At 35.4% G+C, this 22,387-nt stretch overlaps 1 protein-coding gene across 1 annotated transcript in view; it reads right to left on the bottom strand.

The window, feature by feature from the left end:
• Positions 1 to 22,209, bottom strand: part of Nup154 (nuclear pore complex protein Nup154) — a 41,038-nt gene extending 18,829 nt beyond the window's left edge. Inside the window, exons 1-9 of the mRNA XM_089634736.1 lie at positions 22,107 to 22,209; positions 21,475 to 21,647; positions 18,360 to 18,513; positions 17,211 to 17,444; positions 16,337 to 16,521; positions 7,696 to 7,967; positions 5,373 to 5,504; positions 5,114 to 5,247; positions 3,875 to 4,081 (exon numbers count right to left, since the gene is read on the bottom strand). Coding sequence (XP_089490862.1) covers positions 3,875 to 4,081; positions 5,114 to 5,247; positions 5,373 to 5,504; positions 7,696 to 7,967; positions 16,337 to 16,521; positions 17,211 to 17,444; positions 18,360 to 18,513; positions 21,475 to 21,630 — 1,474 coding nt within the window. The 5' untranslated portion in view covers positions 21,631 to 21,647; positions 22,107 to 22,209. The remainder of the gene's footprint in view (positions 1 to 3,874; positions 4,082 to 5,113; positions 5,248 to 5,372; positions 5,505 to 7,695; positions 7,968 to 16,336; positions 16,522 to 17,210; positions 17,445 to 18,359; positions 18,514 to 21,474; positions 21,648 to 22,106) is intronic.
• Between the last annotated feature and the right edge of the window lie 178 nt (positions 22,210 to 22,387).

Below are 22,387 nucleotides of genomic sequence, written 5' to 3'. Positions count from 1 at the left end.
ATAATCTCACTGGCCCAGATTCCAATTAGCAAGCTTCTAGCTAGGTCGACTAACAAGTCACCATTATAATACGCGAAGTATTAATAAATCGCTGATTAATATTAAAGAACCTATTATTTATAAAACTCCTTACAACACGAGTTGGAGACTGTTTGTGCGAACACAACAATTTCAAACTAATTCAGTTTAATATGAACACATGAAGACTTCAGTGAGTGACACTCATACTATCAAAACATAAGTAGAGCAACGCAAAATACAAAGTGACAGTTTAGTGCGGTGAGTAAATTGTAAAATCTTATTAAGGTGAAACAGATGTGACAATTCCCATACAATCTACTTTTCAGCCACATTTGAAAACTACAGATAATATTTTATTTATTTTAGTACCGAAAAATAATACTCCTAATGAGTTTATCGCGAACGAAAATTTCACTGTTCTATCACTTATAATAACCAAGTAATTAAATTAACAAAAGTAATTATTTTATGCGGGCACCGCCAGCCGAAATGCCCGAATCCGTGTTAGAAGGAGACAAACATATGTGCGAGCCATATGTTTCACGCGCACGCTATTAGCCCATTCCTACGGTGTTAAAGTGGTCAGTAAATTTGTAGTAAAAATGTCAATTTGCGCGGCTTGATTTGTTATTCTGATAGAATGTTCGTTTTGCTTTTTTACGAATGTTCCAGTATTACTCGTCGCAAGGAACATTTGCGGTTTTGGCACGCAGTAAAAAAGGCAAAATTAACTGTATAATAATTATAGTGAGAGCGGTTGTAATTATTTAGAACTTTCTTAAATCTGTAACTATCACTAGCTAGACGCCCGCCAATTCACATTCTCTCATTCATTCATTCTACAGTCATTGTCTGCCGCGGTTTGAAGTGACTTTTTTCGATTTTGTACAGCATTGTTATTCCATAAAAATGAGGCGTGCCCTTTATAAGAATCATCAGTATTCCGGGAAAAGAGTGAATCCAAGACTAAGTGCGAACGGGATGAAACGTCAGCACGGCGAATCGGAATACAGGTAAGTATTATGAAATTATTTCAAAATATTTTATTATTTTTTAAATATTTTCTCGGTACCTACCTAACTAACTAACCATCACGCTTGTTATTTTATGACCCATGTCGCTCGTTTGGTATAGGGTGATTCATATTTAATGTTGCTCAAAAATTATACTCCTTTAATGCCTTTATATTATATCTTTTAGTTCCCACAAACACTGGCGCGGAAATAAAGAAAACAAGTGTTCGAATGACGAGACCCAGGAGGATAAATCCAGGACTGCTTCTCTGTGAGAAAGATGATGAATTAATTGGACAAAGTAGACCAATTCAAGCTATCGGACAAAATATTAAAACAAACATTGAAAGAAAAAGGATCTTACAAAAAAAAGAAATATGGACAGAATATGTGAAAAGAATAAAAAATAAATAAATAAGTAAATAAAAAATCTTTTACTATCGTCGTTCCCGCCAGGCATCGTGAGTTCAATTCCACAGCTGGATAATTCCTCCATCACGACCCAGGCAACGCTTTCCGCTTACTGTGATGGCAGTTTTACAACTAGTTTATGGACACCGTGTATAAGATATTTGTACAAAAAGTTTTTTTTTCAATCACCTTTCTGCCTTATAAAGGATTTACTATTATTAACATGACATGTTTGTCATTTGTGAAAATAAAATATACCCATTTACAAAATACAAAAAGTTTTTTAATGTGAAAAGGCGACTTCATATGCACACTGTAGGCATCGTCTTTGTGGACACTCATATATTACGACGCACGTGGCGAGCTGATTTCAAAACAATGCCTATATTATTTATATGCGAGATGATGTTATGATGTTACGAGCAGTGGCGGCCGGTGGTCAAAATATGTGGGGGTTCACTGGATTAAAACATTAAGTCATAAAATAAATTAAATAAAGGTAGATACCTATAACATCGTAAATTAAACACGGAAAACAAAATAAACTATTGAATTGATCACATGCACAGAGCTACGAAGCTTTGTTATACAATGTTTTGTTAAATGATCGAGTAAACTTCTTCGATCCAGATTTTCACTCTTGTTTTATTATTAGTTCAGGTTTTAGGTGGAACGGCATTTTTTTATTATCACTTTGTTTTCAAAACTCGACCTATTGTTTTTAATGTATTCCACATTCAAACTCATTCTTAATTTATACTTTGAACAAACACAAAAGTAATCATAAATTAGTACAACCTGCAATTGATATGCCTTATTAATAATTGATATACAAGATCGATATAACCTGCAATTAAATATCAAAACTTTCGCAGAGTAAGAAAAGTTTTAAATTCAACAGATAATGCCCGTACCCGGCAACGGCGAGTACTGACTAAACTGATAATGAGTAATCTGACCATCACTCATCTCTTAATGACAAGTTTTATCATGTATGCTTGTATCGAAGAAGCGGAACATTCGCTGAAAAATAGCAGATGGTAAATTGAAACCACGATATCGACAATAATATAAAACATACGCGTTTTAGTTTAACTTTCTACTGAATAAACCGTTCCTTCTGATGTGGTGGTAAAACCCCGAACGCCGTCCATGATAAGGTATTATTTGCAAAGAATAGTATCCACGCTTTCGACTGTTCCACAGAATATGCGACAAAGCAGTTAAATTTTGGATCGCAATCGAAAACGAACTGCTACGAACATAGGCACAAGTCAAAGTCGGTCTGCAAGTTAAGCGCGCCTAATAAGTAGGTATAAGTAGGTTCAGAGTGGAAGATACTACCAGTATCGCCCTGGTGTAAGACCACCATTCAGAATTGAAACGTTGCTCCAAATGGCTTTAGCCGTGTTTAGTGACTAGATCTGAATAGCCAGGTACTTCCCCACCTTCCTCTTTCCCTTCCCCACTTACCTTCAGCCTCACAATCCCCCAATTGGGGATGCCATAGTCTCACTGGCTCCAGACGGGAGCAGTTGGGACTCTTGTGAGGTATTCACTATAAAAAAAAATAAAAAAAAAACCTTTTGAATGAGATATTATAAACGAACCGAGTTTCGTATTGTGATTAGCCATGTCGGAAATCTTGTTGGTTGTTCGGCGCTCGGGAGCACATATTAGCTGGCCGCCACTGGTTACGAGAGCCCTTTCTGACTTGTGCATATGACAAATTTGTTTCTCCGTCTGGCAATTCTAACCACTTCGTTGGTTTGATGAATGCGCCCCATAGAAATGTAAGAAAAAGTGTAACCTTTTGACTTATTCGCGAAATATTTGTGAGCAAGCAAACGCGCGAATACATGGTTACTATGTAGGTATATACCTACATCGCTTGGTATGATTATGTCCATTTAGCAAAAGCGGCCTTAAAAAAAAGGTCCAGTTAACGCCAGCTCCCGGCACACATACCGTTGTTCCTAGCCGGCTCCTTTTATAAATTATTTAATCTTCCCAGGCATTGATTTAGTTTAGTGAATTGAACAAACCTCTATCTCGTGTCTCTTTCATACTCATGCGAAACATCGTAAATTTTTTGAAATGGAGTCTTTTTCGCAAATGGTTTTGGTTGGGTAAATAAAAATTTCCTGTACCAACGCGCGCGGAGCTGCGTGAAATGTCTTTTGTACGTATTTTTTGCAATGAAATTGTGTATTTTTCAGCCGTTTTCTACGATTATGTAATTATAGGTACCATAAAAAATTTATACAGATTAATATTACTTATATACGTTCGCAAACCAATAATTCATCTCAATATTATAAAGCATAACGTGTTAAAAGTGTTTTATTAGACGATATTGAAAATAACACCATCTATCGGCGTAAAGTTTCGAAAAATGTTTTGAGATGGCCCTTAAAATGTAAACTCACTAGCGTGTTGCAGTGCGGGGGACAGATTGGTGACGGCCGGCGGGATGGCCCTGCGGAGCGCCCAGCACGGTCCATCCAGCGGGAGCAAGGCTGCCTCCTCGCGTGCGCCTCCCTGACCCCCGGCGCCCCCCACCGTGCCCAGGGAGCCGCTGAGACACCACAGTAGCTCGCTGTCGGCGGAGGCTGATGATATCATGAGGGCCGTTCCTGGAAAGCAAAAGTTAAGGAGTAAGCAAGATAAAGAATCATGCAATATATGATGGACATAAAAGTCAGAGATGTGTGTATTGGTAGTCAACAAATTCTCCTGTGGAATAGATAAGGTGGCCAGGTATTTTTACCTGTGGTCCTAGATTGGCACGCAGACCTTGATGTTACCCTTTGACCCCCACCGTACAAAATAACAACTACTTCTTCGAAAACTCCCGTGTAGTCTCTCGCTTTATCATAAACAAAGTATTTAACAGAAAAGAGGTTATAATGGACTTCTCAGCGGCAGGATCATAAATAAATTTTAAAACACCTTTGCAGTAGCTAAATTGACAAAATAGAAATTAAAAATTTTCCTTATGAAAAATTCATAAATTATTAAGAATTTTTTTTTTAATTGTACAAAATCATTTTCATACAGTGAGAATTTGTACACCCCAAGTTACTGCATACTGCATTTGGAAGCATCAAAGAATCAATAAAATGATACTTTTCAGCATCACCGCATATCTCCTCCACCGCATTGTCCCTAGCCAGTCGCCTTCAATCTTCTGGCCTTATAAAATTGTTATAACAATCATTTAAAACATAAATATATGTTTTGAAAAGCAGCAATGAAAAAATAAGAGGGGTCCGGAAACAATCAATGCCAATTATTATCAACGTGCCCGTCAATATTTTCGCTTCAGTTGCTTCGTCCACTAGTCTACAAAAACAGTATCTACAGTATTCCAATACAGTGATCATCTTTTAATTTTACTTTCTGTAACTACATAACAATCGCGATGTAATCCAACTATAAGTAAAAAAATTTTGTTAAGTGATGAAACTGAATTCCAAAGTGCTCGATAATGTTCAAATCACACAGCGAAACGATACGAAACGAAACAAATCAAAATACATATTATTCCAATTCCAAGGAAGTCTTAATTGTCCCAGAAAACGATCAATTAGCAATTGTGAATTGCATCAATGATGTACATGACATCAATCAATATTGATGGTCTTCGAGGCGAGACAATATCTTACCGTTGTTATATATGGCAGTGTGGACTTGTTTGGGCCTGATCATGGGGGCATTGGCAGCGAAGCCGGGAGGAAGGCGAACATGGAGAAGTGTGAAACACCACGGTCGCTGGCTTATTGGACCGTTCTGCGTCATCCTACAAATAAACAGGATAATATTATTTGTAGTGAAGAAATCAGAGGACTGACTGCCTGTTCTACATAATAAATTCACTCTTCCTGCAGACGGAGCTTTATCCAAAATTCGGCGAGAGTAACTTACTGAACACATCCGGCAGAGAAGTATAAACGGACACCGCATTGTGTGATAGCCACCAGGTTCAAGTAGCGAGATTCCCGCTCTTCTATGGGTGATATGGCTACGATAGGGCGGAAGTTTGCTCCTTCTAGAGTTCTGAAAACAAAATATTTATTATATACATAGTTTAGTTTACTTGTATGCTAATAGAATCAATATTCTGTGTTACACGCTTACATAATAAAACTATATTTACCATCAAATTACATGTATTAAAAATCAAATGAGAACAAAATTCAATTCTATTATTTCGATTATTAGTGGTATATTTTTGGGGTATTATGCTGTGTTGTGCTACAGTAGAACCCCGTTAATTCGAACCCCGATAATTCGAAAAAACGCGTAATTCGAAATTTTCGCCAAAAAAATTTCCGCCGAAAATAAATCATAATATTTCGTAAATCTGAATCTAAAAGTCAGCCGTGGCAGTAAAATGCCGAAAAATGTATTTTTACGTGGTTATACATCGTCCTTATTAGTATTATTATTTTGTAAATCTGAATCGATTTATACTGGAATGTCATACTTTTTCAAATTTATTTCAAATATCCGAGTTTCAAGGGCCGAGAAAATACGTTTTACGCGGATATATGTCGTATTTTTACGAGTTTACACCAAATATCTGAATTTAAAGGGTCGGCTGCGACGGAAATCGGCCGCGAAATCTCGATTTACGCGTAAATATATCGTATTTTTACGAATTTATTTCGAATATCTGAATTTTAAAGGGCCCGCCGCGACGGAAATCGGACGCGAAATTTCAATTTACGCGGAAATATATCGTATTTTTACTAACTTTTTTCGAATATCCGAATTAAAAAATACGGCGCCACGGAAATCGGGCGAAAAATTTCGAATCACGCCGAAATATGACATATTTTTACGAATTTACTTCAAATATCTGAACTTAAAAGGCCGGCCGCGACGAAAAACTGCCGATAAAATTCGATTTACGCGAAAATATATCATATTTTTACGAATTTACATCAAATATCTGAATTTAAAGGGTCGGCCGCGACGGAACTCTGCCGCTCATTCTCGATTTACACGGAAATATATCGTATTTTTGCGAATTTATTTCGAATATCTGAATTTAAAGAGCCGGCCGCGACGGAATACGGCCGCGAATTCTCGTTTTACGCGGAAATATATCGAATTTGTACGAATTTAAATTCAGATATTTGAAATAAAAGGCCGGCCGCGACGGAAAATTACCGCGAAATCTCGATTTACGCGGAAATATATCGTATTTTTGCGAATTTATTTCAAATATCTGAATTTAAAGAGCCGGCCGCGACGGAATACGGCCGCGATTTCTCGTTTTACGCGGAAATTGATTGTATTTTTACGAATTTAAATTCAGATATTTGAAACAAAAGGCCGGCCGCGACGGAAAATTACCGCGAAATCTCGATTTACGCGGAAATATATCGTATTTTTACGAATATCTCAATTTAAAGGGTAGGCCGCGACCGAAATCGGCAGCGAAATCTCGATTTACGCGTAAATATACAGCATTTTTACGAATTTATTGTGAATATCTGAATTTAAAGGGCCCGCCGCTACGGTAATCGGACGCGAAAATAAAGAAATAATTGGTATTAATACGAATTTAAAACTAAAATACCATCCGGATTTGAAGAGGCCGCCGAGAAAATCGATTTTCGGCGTATTTTTTTTTTTTTTTTTCATAAAATTTCGAATTACGTGGGAATTCGTTAATTCGAAATTTGATTTTTGATGTCCCGTGGATTTCGAATTAACGAGGTTCTACTGTACCTCCTGCTTTAACCAACATTTCAGACAGCATTACAGTATCCATCGTTAGGGCAGATGTGTATTCGAAGATTGCAGTGAAGTGTGTGCTTATGTATGTACATAAATAAATGCAATACCATGTTCCCAGCTCCAATCCTCTGAGCTGGTATTTACAGTATTATTTTAAATGGTTTTCTGCATTTAGTTTTGGTGCAGCCGGCCACCAAGAACTATTGAGCCTCATCGTATCTATTAATATTATTGTTCGTGAATTTCAATTGCCTCCATAATTATGCGTGCTCTATACATTTTTATTGATGGTAGGTGCCCCTGTACGCGACACTTTTTCATTGATACATGTTCGGAAGACAACTGTTGTGATGAACGCTTACGGGGCACAGCCACTTGCAACCCAACTGTTGTGACTTCTGCGTACGACGGGTTAACAATCATGAATAAACAGTGTGCAAAGTACAAAGACAAGAGAGAAAAATAAGTGATAAAAATAACTTAACAATACATAACTTACTTTACAACATCAGTAGCGAGGTGCACAATTTTAGACTGTGACAATTTGATAATTTTCTTGATAGAGTCACCGTTGGCCCCGAGATCGTACACTTCGATGGAGCCCTTTTCGCTGAGAGTATACAGCATGTGGCGGGCATTGTCCACCTCGATGCGAGTGATGGGGTCGTCTTCGTACAGAGCCACATTGAGGAATGACGGCACCAGGAAGGACAGAGTTCCCGTGGAATGGTTTACTTTCTTGCAGTGTTTCCCAAACCAACCTAGCTGGGCCTGAAAAATATAACAAACAAAATTGTTAAGAGCGTGTTATAGATCCAGCGGAATTTTTCAACTGTCAAAACTCATTATTATTTTTTCTTCATATGAAGCGGTTACTTTGTGATGTGACATTATAATTTAAAATTAAACAGTAACTTTGTAAACATCACTTATGGGTAAATACTTAATGCCGACCGGGTTTCGCTACAACCGTAGCCTCATCAGGGCAGTATAATACTAAAAATCTAAAAATTAAATTAACATGTGTAGATATCACGGTAGGTGGACAGTCTGAGCTACAGTGGAAGAGGTAGGGATAGTTGGGAGATTGGGAGGCGAGTGTTCTTTGTCAATAGGGAACAATCTGAGTATAGGGCTTTTATTTAGGTTTATTTGGTTGTTGATGACTTTGCTATTGACGTTTATGGCTTTCCTTAACTCTAACGCTTCTAAGTTATCCAACCTAAGACCTATTCCGTTTTTATGTAATAGGCTGACGCCAGTATTTTTGTCGAACGTATGGTTTGTTGCTATGAGGTGATTTGCAAATTCGGAGAATCCATTACTGTTTAAGCATCTTAGGTGTTCTTTGACTCGCGTTTTGATATTACGCGCTGTTTTGCCTATGTAAAACGCGGGACAGTCACTACATTGCAGTGAGTAAATACCTGAGTGATTTAACCGATGTTCTTTGTCTTTAACGTTCATCAAAAATTTACCTATACTATTGTTAGTGTAAAACGCTGGTTTGATATCTGGTGGGAGGTTTTTTATGCTTTTTTGAGAGAAATTATCGATGTACAAAATTCTACGCCATTGTTGAGGTTGATTATTATTAGTTGATATATTATTATTATGAGGGGAGCTGTTAAATAGAAATTTGCTTGTCGATAATCTTTTTAATTTCTTGTTTAGGATGTTATTGACCATATTTGCATTATAGCCATTATTAATCGCGATTTGTTTAATCGTCGCTAATTCTAATAAGAAGTTGGAATTTGATAACGGGACGGTAACTAATCTATGGATCATGGAATGGAAAGCAGAATGTTTGTGGGAGATGGGATGGTTAGATGAATTATTAATAGTTGTATCAGTGTAAGTGGGTTTACGATAGATTTTAAATTCTATTTTATTGTTAATGATTGATAGGGTGAGATCTAAAAAGTTTAAGCTAGAATTAGTTCCTATTTCTATTGTGAATTTAATTTTTGTATGAAAAGAGTTTATTAGTTTTAGGAAGGAATCAAGTTGGCGCTCAGTACCTGTCCAGATACAGAAAACATCATCGACATATCTCTTCCACAATAACACATTCTTTAATAATGGTGATTTACAGTTAAAAATGTTATTCTCTAGATTGTCCATAAATATGTCGGCGATGAGGGGAGAAGTCGGAGCTCCCATTGCCAGGCCATCTGTTTGTTGATAAAAAAGTTCATTGTATTGGAAATAATTTTGACTTAGACAAACATTAAATAGGTGAGAAAGTTCCTTAGAGAAATTATTTGGTAGTTTTGAATTTTGTAATAATTTGAACAATATGCTTTTACTTTCATCTACGGGAATATTTGGAAATAAGTTAACAACATCAAATGAGACTAATTTTGAATTATTCGGAATATGTAGATTTTTCAGTTCATCAATCAAAGTGAATGAGTTCTTAATGGTGAATTTCGGAGCAAACACTTTAGAATTATTAAATACTTCAGTTATAAATGAAGCTGTTTTGAAATTCGGAGAATTACAACTTGACACGACCGGCCTAATAGGTTTGTCGTTTTTATGGATTTTTAAGAAACCATATAATTTAGGGGCCAATGGATTTTTTGTTAGAAATTTTACTTGTTGGTATGAATTGTCTTGAAAGATAGGGGATTTGCATGAATTCAAAGCACTTTTAATGTTATCTAGGTATTTGGTAGTGGGGTCTTTAGGTAGAATGTCAAATTTGTCCGTCTTAATAAAGTCTTGCACTTTGGAATTATAGTCACTTTTATTCATTATAATTATCGTGTTGCCTTTATCAGCCTTTGTTAAAATTAATTGTTCATCCTTTAATTTCTTCCTGATGTTCAGCATAATGGATGTTTCACGATTATAGTTGACTTTAAGTGTAGGAATGAGCTTTTTTATTGTTTCTGCACTTTTGTATAGAGGTGGTCCAGGTTTATTATATAACGCGGTCTCGATGTCCACTGCAACGTTTTCCACTGCACTAATGTAATTCTTTTTATTATAAACTAAGTTGTATTTTAAACCTTTAGATAACAGAGTCAGCTCGTTTGGTTGGAACTGAACTGATGAGAGATTCTGTAACCGGTCGAAGAACTGATGGGTATATTTTACTGGTTCATTGTTATTATTTTTATGTTGTGACAGATTAAGGTTAATTAGTTTTTTGTTTATGATTTCACGTTTTTTGTAGGCCTTTATAGAGGCGAAGTTTCTAACTTTGTCGTCAAACAGATCCCATTCAACCGGGTGTAATTCGTTCACCAATTCTATGTGTAAAACTTTTAACGTTAATTTAATATTATTTCTCATTTTATATGCACTTTTTAGGTCTTCTTTTAACCATGCAATTTTAGCTTTAAATACAGATGTTTTTGAAATGTCCGGTTTATTGTTCATATTTTTAAACTTAGCGTTCAGATATTTAGGGAAAACTTTCATTTTAAGACACTGTTTGTAAAAGAATATATCCACACACGAAATTCTATATTTTACGGTAAATTTTTTATACATTTTTGCTTTAATAGCTGTACTTGCTAATATTATTTCTTCATATGAAGCGGTTACTTTGTGATGTGACATTATAATTTAAAATTAAACAGTAACTTTGTAAACATCACTTATGGGTAAATACTTAATGCCGACCGGGTTTCGCTACAACCGTAGCCTCATCAGGGCAGTATAATACTAAAAATCTAAAAATTAAATTAACATGTGTAGATATCACGGTAGGTGGACAGTCTGAGCTACAGTGGAAGAGGTAGGGATAGTTGGGAGATTGGGAGGCGAGTGTTCTTTGTCAATAGGGAACAATCTGAGTATAGGGCTTTTATTTAGGTTTATTTGGTTGTTGATGACTTTGCTATTGACGTTTATGGCTTTCCTTAACTCTAACGCTTCTAAGTTATCCAACCTAAGACCTATTCCGTTTTTATGTAATAGGCTGACGCCAGTATTTTTGTCGAACGTATGGTTTGTTGCTATGAGGTGATTTGCAAATTCGGAGAATCCATTACTGTTTAAGCATCTTAGGTGTTCTTTGACTCGCGTTTTGATATTACGCGCTGTTTTGCCTATGTAAAACGCGGGACAGTCACTACATTGCAGTGAGTAAATACCTGAGTGATTTAACCGATGTTCTTTGTCTTTAACGTTCATCAAAAATTTACCTATACTATTGTTAGTGTAAAACGCTGGTTTGATATCTGGTGGGAGGTTTTTTATGCTTTTTTGAGAGAAATTATCGATGTACAAAATTCTACGCCATTGTTGAGGTTGATTATTATTAGTTGATATATTATTATTATGAGGGGAGCTGTTAAATAGAAATTTGCTTGTCGATAATCTTTTTAATTTCTTGTTTAGGATGTTATTGACCATATTTGCATTATAGCCATTATTAATCGCGATTTGTTTAATCGTCGCTAATTCTAATAAGAAGTTGGAATTTGATAACGATCATGGAATGGAAAGCAGAATGTTTGTGGGAGATGGGATGGTTAGATGAATTATTAATAGTTGTATCAGTGTAAGTGGGTTTACGATAGATTTTAAGAAATAAGAAATAATATTAGCAAGTACAGCTATTAAAGCAAAAATGTATAAAAAATTTACCGTAAAATATAGAATTTCGTGTGTGGATATATTCTTTTACAAACAGTGTCTTAAAATGAAAGTTTTCCCTAAATATCTGAACGCTAAGTTTAAAAATATGAACAATAAACCGGACATTTCAAAAACATCTGTATTTAAAGCTAAAATTGCATGGTTAAAAGAAGACCTAAAAAGTGCATATAAAATGAGAAATAATATTAAATTAACGTTAAAAGTTTTACACATAGAATTGGTGAACGAATTACACCCGGTTGAATGGGATCTGTTTGACGACAAAGTTAGAAACTTCGCCTCTATAAAGGCCTACAAAAAACGTGAAATCATAAAGAAAAAAATAATTAACCTTAATCTGTCACAACATAAAAATAATAACAATGAACCAGTAAAATATACCCATCAGTTCTTCGACCGGTTACAGAATCTCTCATCAGTTCAGTTCCAACCAAACGAGCTGACTCTGTTATCTAAAGGTTTAAAATACAACTTAGTTTATAATAAAAAGAATTACATTAGTGCAGTGGAAAACGTTGCAGTGGACATCGAGACCGCGTTATATAATAAACCTGGACCACCTCTATACAAAAGTGCAGAAACAATAAAAAAGCTCATTCCTACACTTAAAGTCAACTATAATCGTGAAACATCCATTATGCTGAACATCAGGAAGAAATTAAAGGATGAACAATTAATTTTAACAAAGGCTGATAAAGGCAACACGATAATTATAATGAATAAAAGTGACTATAATTCCAAAGTGCAAGACTTTATTAAGACGGACAAATTTGACATTCTACCTAAAGACCCCACTACCAAATACCTAGATAACATTAAAAGTGCTTTGAATTCATGCAAATCCCCTATCTTTCAAGACAATTCATACCAACAAGTAAAATTTCTAACAAAAAATCCATTGGCCCCTAAATTATATGGTTTCTTAAAAATCCATAAAAACGACAAACCTATTAGGCCGGTCGTGTCAAGTTGTAATTCTCCGAATTTCAAAACAGCTTCATTTATAACTGAAGTATTTAATAATTCTAAAGTGTTTGCTCCGAAATTCACCATTAAGAACTCATTCACTTTGATTGATGAACTGAAAAATCTACATATTCCGAATAATTCAAAATTAGTCTCATTTGATGTTGTTAACTTATTTCCAAATATTCCCGTAGATGAAAGTAAAAGCATATTGTTCAAATTATTACAAAATTCAAAACTACCAAATAATTTCTCTAAGGAACTTTCTCACCTATTTAATGTTTGTCTAAGTCAAAATTATTTCCAATACAATGAACTTTTTTATCAACAAACAGATGGCCTGGCAATGGGAGCTCCGACTTCTCCCCTCATCGCCGACATATTTATGGACAATCTAGAGAATAACATTTTTAACTGTAAATCGCCATTATTAAAGAATGTGTTATTGTGGAAGAGATATGTCGATGATGTTTTCTGTATCTGGACAGGTACTGAGCGCCAACTTGATTCCTTCCTAAAACTAATAAACTCTTTTCATACAAAAATTAAATTCACAATAGAAATAGGAACTAATTCTAGCTTAAACTTTTTAGATCTCACCCTATCAATCATTAACAATAAAATAGAATTTAAAATCTATCGTAAACCCACTTACACTGATACAACTATTAATAATTCATCTAACCATCCCATCTCCCACAAACATTCTGCTTTCCATTCCATGATCCATAGATTAGTTACCGTCCCGTTATCAAATTCCAACTTCTTATTAGAATTAGCGACGATTAAACAAATCGCGATTAATAATGGCTATAATGCAAATATGGTCAATAACATCCTAAACAAGAAATTAAAAAGATTATCGACAAGCAAATTTCTATTTAACAGCTCCCCTCATAATAATAATATATCAACTAATAATAATCAACCTCAACAATGGCGTAGAATTTTGTACATCGATAATTTCTCTCAAAAAAGCATAAAAAACCTCCCACCAGATATCAAACCAGCGTTTTACACTAACAATAGTATAGGTAAATTTTTGATGAACGTTAAAGACAAAGAACATCGGTTAAATCACTCAGGTATTTACTCACTGCAATGTAGTGACTGTCCCGCGTTTTACATAGGCAAAACAGCGCGTAATATCAAAACGCGAGTCAAAGAACACCTAAGATGCTTAAACAGTAATGGATTCTCCGAATTTGCAAATCACCTCATAGCAACAAACCATACGTTCGACAAAAATACTGGCGTCAGCCTATTACATAAAAACGGAATAGGTCTTAGGTTGGATAACTTAGAAGCGTTAGAGTTAAGGAAAGCCATAAACGTCAATAGCAAAGTCATCAACAACCAAATAAACCTAAATAAAAGCCCTATACTCAGATTGTTCCCTATTGACAAAGAACACTCGCCTCCCAATCTCCCAACTATCCCTACCTCTTCCACTGTAGCTCAGACTGTCCACCTACCGTGATATCTACACATGTTAATTTAATTTTTAGATTTTTAGTATTATACTGCCCTGATGAGGCTACGGTTGTAGCGAAACCCGGTCGGCATTAAGTATTTACCCATAAGTGATGTTTACAAAGTTACTGTTTAATTTTAAATCATTATTATTTAGTTGGCAGTACAGTAGAACCTCGTTAATTCGAAATCCACGGGACATCAAAAATCAAATTTCGAATTAACGAATTCCCACGTAATTCGAAATTTAAAAAAAAAAAAAACAAAAAAAAAATACGCCGAAAATCGATTTTCTCGGCCGCCTCTTCAAATCCGGGTAGTATTTTAGTTGTAAATTCGTATTAATACCAATTATTTCTTTATTTTCGCGGCCGATTACCGTAGCGGCGGGCCCTTTAAATTCAGATATTCGCAATAAAGTGTAAAAATACGATATATTTCCGTGTAAATCGAGATTTCGCGGTAATTTTCCGTCGCGGCCGGCCCTTTATTTCAAATATCTGAATTTGAATTCGTAAAAATACGATATATTTCCGCGTAAAACGAGAATTCGCGGCCGTATTCCGTCGCGGCCGGCTCTTTAAATTCAGATATTCGAAATAAATTCGCAAAAATACGATATATTTCCGTGTAAATCGAGAATGCGCGGCCGATTTCTGTCGCGGCTGACCCTTTAAATTCAGATATTTGATGTAAATTCGTAAAAATATGATATATTTCCGCGTAAATCGAATTTTATCGGCAGTTTTTCGTCGCGGCCGGCCTTTTAAGTTAAGATATTTGAAGTAAATTCGTAAAAATATGTCATATTTCGGCGTGAATCGAAATTTTTCGGCCGATTACGGTCGCGCCGTATTTTTTAACTCGGATATTCGAAGTAAAGTTAATAAAAATACGGTATATTTCCACGTAAATTGAAATTTCGCGTACGATTTCCGTCGCGGCGGGCCCTTTAAAATTCAGATATTAGAAATAAATTCGTAAAAATACGATATATTTACGCGTAAATCAAGATTTTGCGGCCGATTTCCGTCGCAGCGGGCCATTTAAATTCAAATATTCGAAACAAATTCGTAAATATACGATACATTTACGCGTAAATCGAAATTTCGCGGCCGACCCTTTAAATTTAGATATTTGGTGTAAACTTGTAAAACTACAACATATATATATATCCGCGTAAAACGTATTTTCTCGGCCCTTCAAACTCAGATATTCGAAATAAATTTGAAAAAATTCGACATTCCAGTGTAAATCGATTCAGATTTACAAAATAATAATACAATTAGGACGATGTATAACCATGTAAAAATACATTTTTCGGCGTTTTACCGCCACGGCTGACTTTTAGATTCAGATTTACGAAATATTATGATTTATTTTCGCAAAAATCAAATTTTTTCGAATTACACGAACAAATTTTCATGCGCAGACAAAAATAAATTTTCGAATTACGAATAAACGAATTTCGAATTAAAAAAATTTTTGTATGAAATAATTTTTCTGTGGAAATTTTTTTGACGAAAATTTCGAATTACGCATTTTTTCGAATTATCGGGGTTCGAATTAACGGGGTTCTACTGTAGTACCAACACCGATTCGGAAATATTTAGGTAAAACAACATAGTAAAAAAAGTGTGTCTCGTTTACAGAATCTACAATTTTAGTTGAGTATTTAGTAGGTATGACATTGTTATATTACATTTAAACGACTTGATGTGCTATTTTTTCATTTTGGTGAGATGTACCAGCATGATGGAAGGGACACGGTATTTGGAAACTCGTGATTATACCGGCAAATCGGTAAATCTACCTCATATTTGGCGTCGATTTTGTGGTGTAAGTATTTAACATTTAAATTTTCAAATAAATATTCCGTAGTTGGAATTCGTTACTTTTAGTTGCATTGTCTTTTAAACTTTATTTTCTAGAACTCTACATTATACACAGAAAACTAAATAAGTACTTTAAAGGATTTAGTTTGGGGTGACCTACGGCTTATGGCAGAGTAGTTGGCAATCCAATGAATGGTTCCCTCTTTTGGCTGTAACAAAACACGTAGGTATTATGAAATGGATTACCTGGTAGGTGATCTCGTAGAGGCAGCCGTCCTTGCCGCCCATGAAGATGCGACCGGTGCTGGTGGCCTGGATTACGTTCATGGACACGCCGTCCGTGGGCAGCACAAACACGGGCTCGGGCACCAGGTGCATCTCCTCCAGGGCGCCCAGCGGCCCGTTGCACTGCGAGTTGGAGAAGGTCACGCCTGAAACAAACGACAATTATCACTAATTAGCCATGGAAGATAACAGGTTTTAAGAGATTGGACGACAAAAATAGCTGATTATGCAATTTATATTTGAAGATAAATTTCAGTGAAGTTGGAATCCTTAAATTTAGTATATTTCTATAAATATTGAGGTTTTTGTTTTTCCACATGATAATATTATATGTATACATAATTGTGATTACATATGAGGGTACACCTATAAGCTTTAAGTGATCCATGCGATGGAATTTTCACGAATCCAACGGGACTCAAAAGAAACCAACATCATCATAAGGTAAGGCTTCGTTTTATCTTCCCCCGTATTTCCCAGTGATTTTTAACCCGATTCTATGAATTTCTTTTGTTTTCATTTACATTCCATTTTAAAAGTCATTTGGCATCAAATATTTTGGTCCTACACCTTGTATATTTTGGCATGCGAGATCCTGTGAGTTTGACATGCTTGCAGTACAAGCAAGATATGCGCAAAAAGGAAACTGCAGTGCAAAACAGACACAGGTATCCACATTTGTTGGAGACAGACAATAAAAACAGATAAAATAAAATACACAAAATTTTTTTTTAAATGATGTAATAAATTTTTTATGTGTCATGAAAATTTCAAATCATACCATTTAACTAGGCAGTATGTTTTATTATAAGAGTTGGTTATAAAGTATATTTACCCAGCACAACAATTTCAACTGTAGTAGTCAGTATCAGCAAGTACTTGACAAAGTTTTGGAACACGCCGGGTTTTGGCTTGATCAGGCCCACGCTGACAATGGCCTCCCCCAGGCCGTCGAAGTACGCCACATCCGTACCGTGTTCGTACGCCCACACATAGATGTCGCTATCTATCGTCAGCCAGGCTCGGTTGATCTCGGGGAACAGGCCTAGAGTGTATTGGCATTCTAAATCTGTGCTGTTCAGTTAAAGACATATCGGTATTGCAGAAGACAAATTTCAAATATTGAATGAAAGTACGTTATTGCTATACTAAAGTGAAGATGAGGATTCTTAGGGGGTTGAAGTCTTGTTACATTTGAAAAAAAATATCCATTCAGCGCCATTTTGAATTTTTGAAATTATAACTACTGAATTGCACTGTATTATCGACGATTAATGAGAACAAATAAATAAAAATAAACCCTTTTTCAAAAAAAAAACTTGCATATCGTCGGTTTAATTCGAAGACTGCGGTGTTGATTTGGTGTTAAAATTAGTCACATCTCGAAATGTAAAAATCATAAATTCGTAAAAATAATCCAGTTTTGTCTGTTTTTAAACACAAATTAGTAACATATCCATGGCACCATTTTGCAGAATTAAGTAAACTTCCGAATTCCGTTTTACAATTGAAAGCCTTAAATTATAAATGTTTAAGGGTCTAAAATAAATACAGAAAAATGTGGTATGTTCTAAACACAAATAAAAACAATAACATCTCTTTCATTTTTTTTCAGTACGAGCTTTTTTTCGCTTCCTGCAAAATTTGACAAATGGGAGTTACGCATTGTGTAGACATTTTAATTTGTTTATATAATGGAGAGTGTCTGCAGCGGTGTTTGTTTGATTTTTACACAAATCTACAATTTTATTCCGAGATTGATAAAATTTTTTCACACTTGACCTTCAAAACAAGAGGCAGGTCATTGTCTACATCTGATTTGGAAAACTCTGCACGAGACCCGGGCAACACCGAGGATTTCAGCTAGTTTATAAATAAAAGCAAAATAAAGATTATGTAACCAAAGTAAGAATAGGCATCTAACGTGGGAAGTTAACTGTTAACGATGCACACAGACTAATGAAAGTTTCAAGTAAAAGGATACGTCCAAAATGCTCCATGACTTCCGGTGGCAAGGGCACTTTGCCTACAGTCTTCAGCTGGGACGGGGAGTGAGGTCCCAGCCCAGAGAGGTTCTGATAGTCAAAGTCGTTCAACCCGCTCACAGTTGGAGTGTTGAGGGTGCCCACTCCTGTCATCTGCAAATATTATAAAGAATCACATAAATTCAATCTTCAATTCAATCTGGTAAAATTCCACCTCACTTTTAATAAGCAATTTTTTTTTAAATAACACTTTCAGCTTCATTACTACAAGAGACAACCTTCCATCTCGGGGGAGATGGTAAAATATTTTTATTTATTAATTTTATTTTAGTAATTTGTACATTTAAGATTACAAATTACTAATTAATTGTTACATGCATATTTGCTATATTTTCTCCTGCTTGATGTAGCTCATGCACAACATCTTGAACCTTCCAATTGGTGCAGACTTTAAGTTTTCCGGCAGCGCATTATAGTATTTCATCCCTTTATACACGGTGTCCGGAAACTCGTAGTACAAGCGGGAAACTGGAGAATCTACACCACATGGGGAACCCAAAAAAACATAAAGTTTTTTGATTTAAGCATTTTCACAAAAAAAACAAAAAATAATATTTTTCGGCTATTTTAGGGTTAAAGTTTTTTCTGCTGTTTAGGGTTGAACAACAGATGTTTTAACCCTGCAGAGCAGAAATATTTTATGATTACACCGGATTAAATGAAGGGTGTGTTTAAAATGTACAAGTTATTAGCTAAGTGCACAACCATTTTATTTTACAGGGCACTGCCTAGCACCTAGCGGTCAGTAGTAAAGCTAGGGCCTATTGTTAAAACAGGTGTTTTAATTACCATTGGCTTCTATGACAGTATTTGTTTGGATAATTAGATTGTCAATGTGTGTTATTTTGATTAGGTTATAAAAAGCCTCGCAGAGTGGATTTTTTCACTTCTTCTCTCCAAAAAATAGTAACAGGCAGGAATTATGGTCAACTGACCACCTGTAAAAGTGTTTTGCCCGGGTCGGGAATAAATTTAAACTCGTAACATTAAATAAAGTACAAATGCAGTTTTGTGCAACCAAAACCATGCGTCTGTTATTCTGAAGACTCCATCAAGCCCCAAACTATTCTCAACAGGGTGATTTCAAAATAATGCTTCAAATCCGAGTTTCTTCATTTGTTTTACTTTCAAATAGTTTTAATTAGTTCGGTACTTTGATCTTCAGTAATAATTTATAAGAATTTGATTAAAAAAAAAAAAAAAAAATCAACTTCTAACTCGATTTACTCGATAACGAAAGCTCAAATCAAAAAAATATATACTACAAAATCGACTCCAAATGTGATGTAGATTCACCAGTTTCCCGCTTGTACTACGAGTTTCCGGACACCCTGTATACTCATAGTATACTATTCTGAGCATTCGCCTTGTCCTTTTTTAGTAGCCTGATTTCATTGCACGTCCTTGTTTTATGTTTGGGTATGTCCTTGTTGTATACAATTTTATTTGAGAAATATTTGGGTAACAGGTTGTTTACTATTTTATGTACAAATATCATCATTTTTGTTATTTGTTTTTAGGGTGTTATGCCGTGTTGCGCTAACTCCTTCTTTAGCCAACGTTTCGGACAACATTGCAGTGTCCATCATCAGGGCAGATGTGTTATTTGAGGTTGTGTTAAAATGTGAGCTTATGTATGAGGTTGTGATACCGTGTTGCCAGCTCCAACCCTCTGAGCTAACATTAACGTATCATTTTTTATTTAAAGTGGTTTTCTTCGTTTTGCCCTGATGATGGACACTGCAATGCTGTCCGAAACGTTAGCTAAAGAAGGAGTTAGCGCAACACGGCATAACACCCCAAAAACAAATAACAAAAATACTTTTGGCCGTGAAAATCTTAAATCATAAATATCATCATGTTCAAGGTCAGCATCTGTTTCACTGTTAGCCAATTTAGTTCCTTTAACATTTTATTTACTTTTGAATATCTATTTCGTCTAAGTATTATTCTCATTGCCCTATTTTGGAGAGTTTTAAATTTATTTTGTTCTCAGTCGTTACACAGGAAAAGGATAGTTGAGCAATAGTTAAAATGTGGAGCAATAATGGAGTTATAGATGGTGATTGCAGTTTTTCCGGGGCGAATTCTTCCCAAAAAAGATATCTTTTTCCAATTTTCTTTTGGGTATATTCAGCATGTTAGTTAAATATGATTATTTGATGGATTAACTAGCGCCAAAAGTATCCATTGTAGCGATGTGTTATGACTAATTTTATTAAGAGCGGAAGCCACGGAACTAGCTCAATATTTATCTACGGCTCAAAGAGTCAACTCAATTGAACGGGAGCCGTGAGCAATGTGAATTCTGTGCTCGCTCGATACGGCTCCCAGCGTGATTGTACGATTTTTGGTATCATGAGAAAAATAAGATACTAGGTAGTTATTAGGTGTAGGTACATGAGTCTATGTTCAGATGTCCGACTGTCAGACGCATTTCACGACTCTGAGTATGTAATAATAATTACGATATTTTAGTAAAAAGAATAACCGTTCGATTGAGCCATGGCACGGTTTACCGGGAGTCGCATGAATATGGCTCATCAAATGAAGCTAGTTCAAATGTGCGGCTCGTTCATGAACGACTCATCGCTAACCCATTGGATACGAAAATTTGGTATCATATGGTAATCTGACATTAATGTTTTCTATTAGTGGCATTTTCACCCTCGGCACACTGCAGAAGTATTAGATCGGGGGAGCTCGGCTTTCCGAAGGCTAAAGTTCCTTTTTTTTTTTCAATCCCTGTTAACATGTTTTGACAGTTTCGACTACTATGTTTTTTCTTATTTGTTTGTTCCGACGTTTGTCGTGGGTTAAGTTAGAAGGTTAGAATTTAAAGTTTAATTATATAAATAACCTAAACTAAGAACCTAATAACCCACTGTGTGCATGTTTTTCCATCTCTCCTGACGTTCTTTGTACTAATTAAGTTGAAACAAATTGTTATTTCAAGTATATATATACTCGCGTATAAAGCGTGAAGAGGAATTCTGCAGTTTTACCAACATTTTCATCTGAGAATATTTTTAATATTCTGTCCACAATGCTTACCTCCACAAATGAAAATGTCGAATTGTCAGAGACAATTCTCATATCGAGAGATCTTCCCGCCAATTCCAGAAATTCCATTTGTAGATTTGTATTATCGAGCTGTGCGTTACTTCTATCCACGGCAGCCATGTTGTTGGGCACTTTATACATTGCCATTGTAATTTAAATATTATCTGCAACGAAAAGAATAACTTAGTATATTGAACATTGTAAGGGGGAATAAATATGGCGAGTGTGATATTGGTGTACATAAACGATAGTAAATTGCATAGGCGTGTGCCTGCAGAGGGAAATTTGTTCTGAATATAAAACGTTAACATCAATAATTCCTATACAGTTGTGCAATAATATACAAAATTAAAACAGGGGTAGAAATTAATATCCGAACTCAGATCAGACCAGGTCGAGTTCAGAGTTTTTAACAATAATATAATTGACAAAAGATTATACCTTGGTAAAATTAACAGGTGTGGGTTTATTTTCAAGGATCCTAATAGCTAATACATCGTAAATAGACCGGTAAATTGACAAAACTTTGAAAGGTTATGTTGTTTTAAATGGTAATTTCGGGTATTAAAATTTCGTACAAATGATAATATTTTCAACTCATAATATTTGAGAAGGAAACTTACCAAATTTCTTCGAAATGTACTTTTATATTAACATTATAGTGATATTAAAACACCCAACGCTACTGTCACTTTTGAACGGACTTCACGCGGCATCAAAAAGACGAATAACGACCAAAAAGCGCAAAAACTTAGCAAACCGCCATAGACACCAGAGACAGATACTTATTTACATTTTGCTCGAAGTTTGTTCCACAGTTCATGTAGCTCCTCGTTTTGACAAACAAACCCAAAACACAAAAAAGAGAAGAAGAAACGACCAGTCAGATTTCACGCACGTACAC

Source organism: Hesperophylax consimilis, chromosome 8 (assembly GCF_061612785.1).
Source record: "Hesperophylax consimilis isolate HC1 chromosome 8, BYU_Hcon_1.0, whole genome shotgun sequence".
Lineage (NCBI taxonomy): Eukaryota > Metazoa > Arthropoda > Insecta > Trichoptera > Limnephilidae > Hesperophylax > Hesperophylax consimilis.
Note: the sequence above shows the minus strand (reverse complement) of the source record. Positions and strands in the feature narration are given on the sequence as shown.